Source organism: Meriones unguiculatus, chromosome 4 (genome assembly GCF_030254825.1).
Source record: "Meriones unguiculatus strain TT.TT164.6M chromosome 4, Bangor_MerUng_6.1, whole genome shotgun sequence".
Classification (NCBI taxonomy): Eukaryota; Metazoa; Chordata; class Mammalia; order Rodentia; family Muridae; genus Meriones; species Meriones unguiculatus.
In genome coordinates, this window is record NC_083352.1 from 114,647,232 (window position 1) to 114,657,401 (window position 10,170).

Genomic DNA, 10,170 nt, shown 5'->3' on the forward strand with positions numbered 1-10,170 from the left:
AACCAGACACAGCATAACATGCTACAATAAGACCACACATAAACCCTCATACAAAGGCTAGATGAAGCAACCCAGGAGAAGGGAAAGGGTCTCAAGAGCAGGCACTTAGGGGTGTGCAACAGATAGAAAAGATGGCCTGTGGACTAGGTGAGTGGGTACTTTCAGACTGGGGGGGGGGGGGCTCTACAGGGGACACCGAGTCCCCTGGAAGCTCAGGACAGGCACTGAAATCACTGTTCAGTTAGCTCATCTCTTCATTGTGAGCTTTGATCACTTTATCATCCAAAGCTGTAAGGAGTATCTATGACTACATTTTGTTCTCTTTTAAGATTAGAGAACACTTAACTTGTTTTCATCAACTTGAGTTAATTCAGACAGAAACTAGGGAGATTAACAATGAACCAACCAATCAATCAACCAATGAATTATATTGGCATGTATACTTTATATGAATCTTATTTATTTATTGTGTGTGAGTGTGTGTGTGTGTGTGTGTGTGTGTGTGTATTACAGTGTCCATGTGAAGGTCAGATGACAACTTATGTGATTTGGTTCTCTTCTTTGACCATGGAGAGTCTGGGGGCATCAAACTCAGGTCATCAGGCTTGTTCATCTGTCTTGGTGGCAAGAATGAACCTGTGACTGGCCTCCTGTGACTTCCTTCTGAAACAAGAATTTTGGATAAAGGATTGACTAGACACAGGTAAGAGCGACATCCTTAGGCTCTGCCAGCAACCTTGATCTCATCTCATCTTCACAATACATGGAAGGGGTGGGTGTCCACCTCTGTGCCTCTGAAGATTAGGATTTGCCCAAGACATCATCAGCAGATCCAAGCTGGACTGATTCCCAGCAATGTACCAGGGTTCTTACTCTATTTCCCACGGCTTCCAGTTGCATAGCCTTGTATTATCTAAAAGGCCCACGTGTAGACTGAGGGCCAGAGTTGCGGCCCTGGTAGAGCAGGAAGTAAGTGGACTTGGCGGGTGCTGTGTAAGGGCTGAGGCAATGCTCGTGCCGTGCTGTGCTGTGCTGTGGCAGCCTTATAGAACATTCTCTCTGTACGAGATGAGTGAGAACACTCGGAGCCCAAATACCACTATTCTTGTTTGAAAACTCTGAGCCTGGCCCAGTGGCACACATCTGTTATCCCAGCACTCAGGGAGGCAGAGGAAGGAGTTCTCTGTGAGTTCAAGACCAGCCTGGTCTACAAAGCAATCCAGGACAGCCAAGGCTACATAGAGAGTCCCTGTCTCAAAAAACCAAAAACAAAAAGAAAAAAAGAGAGAAAACTCTGGGAACATCAGACTGTCAGCAGACCTTGAATTCATACATTTAATTAAAAACTTTTTTTTTGTTTTGTTTTAGATGCATATGTGTATGTGTGTTTGTGCACACATGGGCATGCATGCACCCGTGAGTGTGTGCAAGTATTACAGGAGGCCAGAAGTGGGTGTTGGGTCCCTTAGAGCTGGAGTTACAGACATTTGTGAGGTACTGTCATCCAAACTCTGGTCCTCATGACTGAGCAGCTAATCATCTTAACCACTGAGCCATTACTTTGGCACAGCTCCTACATTAAAAAAAAAAAAAAAAAAAAAAAAAAAAAAAAGCTCTGGTGGGTCAGTGGTGGCCGTCGCCTTTAGTTCCACAGAGGCAGGTGGATCTCTGAGTTTGATGTCAGACTGGTCTACAGAGTGAGTTTTAGGACAGTCAGGGCTACACAGAGAAACCCTGTCTTGAAAGAACTAACACTAAAACTAAACCAAACCACCACCACCAAAAACCCAAAATCCAAAACCAAACCAACCAACCAAACAAACAAAACCCTCTCTGATAAATGCCATTTTGTTTTGGTGGTAGGGTGACGGTGAACTCCATTTTATTAACCACTTTCTGTAGTCTCAGTGAAATGATCAAGGGGACTCCCCTCCCCACCTTTTCAAAGAGCAAACACCTACAACCTGGAAGAGGAACCTCATGTGTGCTCTCATCCTTGCAACGTCTCCTCCGTGACCCTGCTCTTCCACCCACGCAGCCCCGTGCCATCCCCACAGCATCCTAAGGCACGGATGGCCTCTTTCTCTTTCGCATGAGCAGGTTAATTGTCTCAGTGAGTTAACCAATGACTCACAGGGCGTGAAGGGCCCAGTGTGACTTCTTGCCCAGGGTGCTTGTCCACTGGAGTCTGGAACAGCCTGTTCCTTGGCAAAGCCTCAGGTCTGAGTGTTCTGGGCTTCTCTTAGGGTGTGACTCTGCATCTTTATCTTGTAGCACATACTCTGCCCCCAGGGAATGAGCTCAAAGACAGACCTGTGAAGGGAAGAGTGGAGGACCAGGCAATCTGGCCATCAAGAAGGCCATTTTGGTCTTGTGAGAATGCTGTTGCTTTTGGAGAATGCTGAAAGAGGAAGAGAGTGTCATACAAGGAGTCAAGGGAACCTTACACTTAGTGCACTGGGGAGAGCACACCTCAGTTGGCCAGCCTGAGGAGTTTTGCATCTCTTGTATCTGTAGAAGGAAAACATTTTCAACTATATTGGTTGCAAACTTGCTCTTGAAAGTATAATTCCTACTTTTTGAAGTAGACCATGAAGCTGAGCTTTCCTGCAGCAAAGAAGGAAGAACTAAGTGACAACAGTGTCATTTTTGTGCTTTTGTACTCTAACACAGAGCATTGGAAGATGTGGTGTTTATTTGCATGGTCTAGCCTTTTCAGACAGAATTGGTCATGAGACCAGGACAAGGTATGGAACGTCAATCATGAGGCAAGTGAGTGCTTCAGCTCATCTGTGGTTTTTATTTTAGTCTCATTATCAGTCTCGTCTTAATGATGAGAACACTGACTCAGAGAGAGAGAGAAAGAGAGAGACAGAGAGACAGAGAGACAGAGACAGAAGGAGAGCTAGAGAGAGGCTAATTGATTTGTTTGCGATCACCAAGTTCAGAAATGGAGCCATCAGTGACTCCAGATTTCCGCTATCGCTCTGTATGAAGTCCATGCAGCTGGGCATTTACTCAGGGCAAGGGACACAGCAAAGAACAAGACATTTCAATCTTCTCTCGACACTCAGCAGCTGAATCTCATGCCGCGGGTCGCTGAGACTTCATTTGGCTCTTGTGAGACATGAGCAGCAGACTTTTCATCTGTTAATGCAACAAACAAACAAAAAACAAAAAAAGGAAAAGAAAGAGATGTCTTTTTAAAGGGGACAGACATACCTTTGCAAGAGCCTCATTAGCACCCCGGAGTCTTCTCTGTGTCCCAGAACCCTTCCCCTTGGGAGACTCAGGGATGGTGCCCATGCCTAGACTCTCCTGATGTTCTCTTGAGCTTGAGAATGTTGAGGGATGTAGAACTTTTTCTATGGAAAGGAAAACAAACAGAAAACAGAACAAATTTGCCTTCGGTGGTTTGGTACCATGCACATGCCCAGCCACATCATCATTCTAGGAAGATGCTGGGATAAAGGTAGATTCTGGAATGAGGGCAGGGCGGGGGGAGGGATCCAGGAAAAAGGATAGAGACAACTGTGAGTATGTCCAGAGAGACAGGGGCAGAGATACGGCGGTGGAGGTAGAGGGATTATGAAATCTGAGGGTGCTCTTTTAATTAGGAGTTTTGTAGAAATCATCCTTGGTGAAGACGGAGACAATGCTGGCAGTTGGGCAATGACAACAAGAGTAAGATTAAAGGAAAAAGAGGGCGCTCGGTCACAGCCACGAGCAAGAGGCTCTGCTTCCAGCCCGAGGGCCAGGGCTGCGGGAGGAGACCCTCACATGCTCTGCTCTGGAATCCGGTTTGACGCGCACACTATCCCACAGTAGGCAGCACAGCACTGGAGATGTTTGGGGCACTCCTCCTGCTGCGTACAGAAGGTGTTGCAGTTTTCAGGCGCTGTCCTGCAGGGTGGAGGTTCCAAGATATACTCTAGAAGGAAGAACAGGGAAGAGAGTGGTCACAAGAACAGGCAACAGCGACCTCGCCTCCCCGTTGTGCTTTCCAGGGGTGGGAGTCAGGTTTTGCCCCTGGCTCACCCTCTGGGTTCTGTTCAGTGAACTAGGGCTGGATGTCGGATCTGAGACTATTTGGTGGAACACTGAACTCAGTTTTCATGCATGATCAGATGCTGAGTCCCCATAGGCCTTGGTAAGGTCCATCTCGAGGGTATGAATGTGTATATGAGTGTGGTAAGTTTTTTTTTTTTTTTTTTTTTTAAAGAGTATTGGGCAGGTAATCCATTTGAACTTCTTGTGTGGTTCTGAGAAAGTCATCCAACTGCTCCTTAATACTTTATCCTACAGTAAGCTGGACATAGGTGTAGGAAGACTAAACTGGACATTTAGTACAGTAGAAGACTAAACAGACGGTGAGTTTGGCACAACAATGAACCCAACAAACTGCAAGTGCCTGGTAAGAGAACTGGGGTCACAGCTGATTCTCAGGGTGGATTTTCTTCATGGTGAGGTGGGATGCCAAGCCTGGGCTTCTCCCTTTCCTCTGAGAAGTTCTGCAAGCAGAACCGAGCCTCCTCAGGAACATGAGCTGTCAGTCATATCCTCCAACTGGGTCCCAGATATAGGCGAATGCATACATGGTAACTCTCTTCCTACTACGTATTGGTCCACAGTGGGCATTACTGCCCTTGTCGGGTTAAGGGGCAGCAACAGCCAACAAGTCAGACTCTAGTCTATAATATTCCATGGATGCGAGTTACTGGGTAATTGTGCAGTGCCTCTGGATTTTTACAAAACATGAAATAAAATGTAAGGTTCTGTTTCTCTTCCTCTCCACATGTCCTCCAAATCCAAAGTTATGTATTGATTGAACTTTGATTTCTTCATTTTCCTCTCTGTCTTAATGCTTGAAAAGTGGGACCAAACATCCGTGATGGAACCAGAGACAGCAAGATTAATCAGGAGGATGAGGCTGACAACATTTATTGTAACTAGTATTTAGTGGGAAGTCTCCTGATCTAGTAAGAATGTTCCATGCCTGAACGTGCCAGCTCAGTTTTCCTTCCTCCGGTCTCAATATCATTATTTATATTTTAAGGTTACATTTGAAGAACCAAAACCTGTTGTTTTGGTAATAAGGAAGGAGAACAGAGATTCTAACCTAGAGTTTTCTGACTATAAAACTTGGGTCCTTCACTGTCGTTAGAACAAAACAACAGCCTACAGATTGGGAAAGGTCTTCACCAACCCTATATCTGACAGATATCCAGAATATATAAAGAACTCAAGAAGTTAAACAGCAACACATCAAGTAATCCAATTTAAAAAATGGGATACAGTGCTAAACAGAGAATTCTCAATAGAGGAATATCGAATGGCAGAGAAACACTTAAAGAAATGCTCAACATCCTTAGTTATCAGGGAAATGCAAATCAAAACAACCCTGAGATTTCACCTTACACCCATCAGAATGGCTAAGATCAAAAACTCAAGTGACAACACATGCTGGAGGGGATGTGGAGAAAGAGGAACCCTCCTCCATTGCTGGTGGGAATATAAACTTATACAACCATTTTGGAAAGCAATCTGGCACTTTCTCAGACAATTAGGAATAATGCTACCTCAAGATCCAGCTATACCACTCCTAGGCATATATCCAAAAGATGCTCAAGTGTACAAGAAGGACATTTGCTCAACCATGTTCGTAGCAGCTTTATTTGTAATAGCCAGAAGCTGGAAACAACCCAGATGTCCCTCAGTTGAAGAATGGATACAGAAATTGTGGTACATTTACACAATGGAATGCTACTCAGCTATTAAAAACAAAGAAATAATGAAATTTGCAGGCAAATGGTGGGAACTAGAAAAGATCATCCTGAGTGAGGTATCACGGAAGCACATATGCTATATACTCACCTATAAGTGGATATTAGACATATGATATAGGATAATCATACTAAAATCTGTACACCTGAAGAAGCTAATCAAGAAAGAGGACCTTCAGTAAGATCAATCCTCATTCAGAAAGGCAAACAGGATGGACATAGGAAGAAGGAGAAAACAGGGAACAGGACAGGAGCCTCCCACAGAGGGCCTCTGAAAGACTTTACCCTGCAGGGTATCAAAGCAGAGGCTGAGAGTCATAGCCAAACTTTGGGCAGAGCAGGGAATCTTATGAAAGAAGGGGGAGATAGAAAGACCTGGAGGGGACAGGAGCTCCACAAGGAGAGCAACAGAACCAAAAAATCTGAGCACAGGGGTCTTTTGTGAGACTGATACTCCAACCCAGGACCATGCATGGAGATGACCTAGAACCTCTGCACAGATGTAGCCCATGGCAGCTCAGTGACCAAGTGGGTTCCTTAGTAATGGGAACAGAGACTGTCTCTGACATGAACTCAGTGGCTGGCTCTTTGATCACCACCCCCTGAGGGGGGGGGCAGCCTTGCCAGGCCACAGAGGAAGATGATGCAGCCAGTACTGATGAGACCTGATAGACTAGGATCAGATGGAAGGGGCAGAGGACCTCCCCTCTGGACTGGGGTAAAGGCATGGGCAGAGAAGAGGGAGGGAGGGTGGGATTGGGAGGGAATGAGGGAGGGGGCTACAGTTGGGATACAAAGTGAATAAACTGTAATTAATAAAAAAATAAATTAAAAAAAAGAAAAAAAAACTTGGGTCCTTGAACGTGGCACTATTCTATTCACTGTGAAATTCTCTAGATGCCTCCACTGAGACACCCTCTTCTCCACAGAAGCTAACCCCTTCCCTCCCCAGGAGCCCAGACCCAGCACCTACTCAGAAAGTATTGCTTGGGACTTCCAGACACCAGCTGTGGTGCTAGGCTGAGCACCAGCAAGAGCTGGATAGGTGACACAGGTACCATGGTGCTGGCGGCAAGTTCTGGCCGAGGATGGATAGGTTTGCCCAGACTCTGCCGTGAGGAGGAGAGGGAAAGCGAGACGGCTGCCAGGACTGGTGTTTCTCTGGCGGAAACCAACCACCTCCTAGCCCCGCCCACCACAGGGGCAGGTCCTCCTTCCAGATTTGCTGTCTGTGCATCCTCTTCACCTGGAACTTAAATCTCTCTCTCTCTCTCTCTCTCTCTCTCTCTCTCTCTCTCTCTCTCTCTCTCTCTCTCCCTCTCCCTCCCTCCCTCCCTCTCTCTCCCTCCCTCTCTCTCCCTCTCTCCCTCTCTCCCTCTCTCCCTCTCTCCCTCTCTCCCTCTCTCCCTCTCCCCCTCTCCCTTTCTCTCTTGTCGCTCCCTCACTCTCTGTCTCTGTCTGTCTGTCAGTCTGTCTGTCTCGCTCGCGTGCCCTCAGTACCCTCCACTGTGTGTGAGTTGCTATAAACGAAACCTTGCACACTCGGCATGCTAGGCCTGATTACAACCCCAGTCTTATTTATTTGCTTATCTATCTATCTATCTATCTATCTATCTATCTATCTATCTATCTATCTATCTATCTATCTATCTATCTATCTATCTATCTATCCATCCATCCATCCATCCATCCATCCATCCATCTATCTATCTAATCTACCTTCTATCCATCCAAAAGATTCATTTTAGGTTTAGTGTGTGAGTGTTTGCCTGAACCTGTGTCTGTGCACTGTGTTCATGCAATACCTATGAAGGTCAGCAGAGGGCATAGGACACTCTGGAACTGGAGCTGCAGATGCTTTTGAGCTGACACGTGGTGTTAGGAATAAAACTTTCATTCTCTGCAAGAGCAGCCAGTGCTCTTAACCACTGAGCCAGCTCTCCAGCCCCAGAAGTAGTTGTTTTGTTTTGTTTTGTTTTTGATAGGAGATAGTTGTCTTTCTTTTATTCTTTTTTTCCTCTTTTTCTTTCTTTTCCTTCCTCTTTCCCTTTCTTTTCTTTTCTTTCTTCCTTTTCTTCTTTCTTTCTTGACAACATCCCACTGTGCAGCCCTGGCTGACCTTGAACTCATAACCTTCATTCTCTGTCTCCTAAGTGCTGGATTGCTGACAGCTTGTAACTGATATCTAATCTTTCTATGTGAGGTGACTACAGTAAGAATGGCTGCTGCTATTTTCTATTTTTGTATTATTTGATGGCGCAAACACTAACTTCTTTTGTATTTGGTATATTTTATCTCATGTTTCCCTCATTTCCTTTTTTGCATATTTTAACGTTTTTTTCTCAGTAGTTACCATTTGGGTTATAATGAGCACTTTAGCTAATCTGGTTTCAAGTGTTACTGATTTAGCTTCAAAAGAATGCCAGTTTTTCCCTTCTATAGCTCTCTTTCTGCCCTCCTCCATTTGAAAGACAAAGGCTGCACTTGAATTTGCTCTGTAGAGCAGGCTGGCCCCTTGCCTCTCTCTTAAGGAACCACACGAAAGGATCTTTCTTTTAGAAATCCTTTTATGGCTCTTCCCAACTGGAGTTCTGGGAGTCCTCTGCCGGCCCTCTCACCGCCTTATTCTCCCCGTGTCAGAAGTATTGTGTTTGTCGGATTTTCTGTCTCTTCCGCCAGACCAGAATCGTGCAGCACAGCAGCTGATCCCCGCTCCAGCACACAGCAGGGAGTTCACTGCCGGACCAACAGGAACAAAAAAACCACGTCCGTTTATTATTTGCTCTCAAACCTGAGATTTTCACTGCTCTCGTGACTCACTGTGAGATAGAACTGACCCGGGCCACGTACATCTGTGACAGAAATGAGTCATCAAGTGTTCTTCTGTACAAAGAACTTTCTTACTCTGAGCTGAGTGGCAATGGCCGGGACAAGCTAGTACAGAGGTTCTCAAACTGTGGGTCATGACCCCCTCAGAGGTCATGTATCAGATAACTGAATATCAGATATTTACATTGCGATTCAGAACAGCAGCCAAGTTACAGTTATGAAGTAGCAATGAGATAATTTTATGGCTGGGGGTCACTACCCGAGGGAACTGTATTAAATGGTCACAGCATTCGGAAGGTTGAGAACCACTGCGCCCCATCGTCATCTGAATTCCATTTTCCATGCTATAGAGTAGTGGGTCTAAAACAGGGCTGTTGCAAAAGGGAAAGTGGTTTTGGGGTTCATCCAACAATCATGATGGATATTCCATACAAGAGACAACTCTTGCTCCATTCAGCGATCCAGGAGCAGACGCTCCTTTCATCCTCTGGCTTCTCTGTCCTCCTAGAGCTCTGAGGGCCTCTCTGTGCAGCTGGTGGAGAGGAAAGGCTATGAAGGAGGCTTACTCTCGGGCTATGGCCTTATCACAGATGTGGCAAGTAACTTAGTCCGCCTTAGTCAGTGGCTAAAACACTGACACTACCATCGCCATGCTGGCTGCAGGGGAGCTGCAGCAGGGCCCCCTTATTTGAGCAGCCATTCCCATCTCTGTAATTCTTTGCTAGGTCAGTATGACAGTGTCCACTCCTTACATAGTTATCTACAACAGGTGCAAAAGAGAGAAAGGTAAACAGAGAAAGAGAATATTTGAGAGAGAGCAAACCTCACACGCTGTGTGAGTGCTGTGTGAGAGAGCCTGGGCGTAAGGTACACCTGTGTGCCCGAGGGTACGCTCCTCAGGAGTTTTGCTTGCAGTATCAGAAGGAATTCAGATTTATCCCTTCTCTTCTTTCAGTCTTATTGGGGTTCAGGGCCTTCAGGTTATCCCTTCTCTCTCTCTCTCTCTCTCTCTCTCTCTCTCTCTCTTTTCTAAACAGTCTATCTACTTATTTGTTTGATTTTGGATTTTGGATTTGGATTTTCAAGACAAGGTTTTTCTGTGTAGCCTTGGCTGTCCTGGCCTCACTTTGTAGACCAGGCTGGCCTCAAACTCATAGAGATCCACCTGCCTCTGGCTCCCAGGTGCTGGGATTATTGGTGTGTGCCACTACACCAATAATGGCTTATCCCCCTTCTCTTACTGAAGATTAAACATTGTCACTTCGTAAAGTCCATTTTCTTAGAGACTACCTCTAAGCCTGTGACTGGCATGCTTCTACTCGTATCTGAGCTCTACAATTTTCATGGTGTGCTCTGTGTTTGACAGGCAGTCCTCCAGTGTGTATATTTCATGGAGTATACACTGTGTACAATATATATTTATATAGTGTGTATGCATGCACTTCTGTGTTGTGTGTGTTCAAGAGGTTACCACAATGGAAAATTGTAGAGAAGAAGAGAAAATGAGGAAGGAGGGAGCCACCAAATAAGGTGATAATAAAACCCCCACACAGGAAGA

At 45.6% G+C, this 10,170-nt stretch overlaps 1 protein-coding gene across 2 annotated transcripts; it reads right to left on the minus strand.

Moving 5' to 3' along the window:
- Window positions 1-2,780: 2,780 nt before the first annotated feature.
- Window positions 2,781-6,933, minus strand: Wfdc13 (WAP four-disulfide core domain 13). 2 transcript variants are annotated; one of them, XM_060381309.1, is made up of 3 exons: window positions 6,757-6,933; window positions 3,781-3,931; window positions 2,781-3,147 (listed from the first exon to the last, which is right to left on the minus strand). In XM_060381309.1, the coding sequence occupies exons 1-3, from the start codon at window positions 6,842-6,844 to the stop codon at window positions 3,144-3,146; spliced, it is 243 nt and encodes an 80-aa protein (XP_060237292.1). In that variant the 5' UTR covers window positions 6,845-6,933; the 3' UTR covers window positions 2,781-3,143. The 2 variants fall into 2 exon arrangements, with proteins under 2 accessions (XP_060237292.1, XP_060237291.1); XM_060381308.1 differs by lacking the exon at window positions 2,781-3,147 and adding an exon at window positions 3,163-3,365.
- Window positions 6,934-10,170: the final 3,237 nt, after the last annotated feature.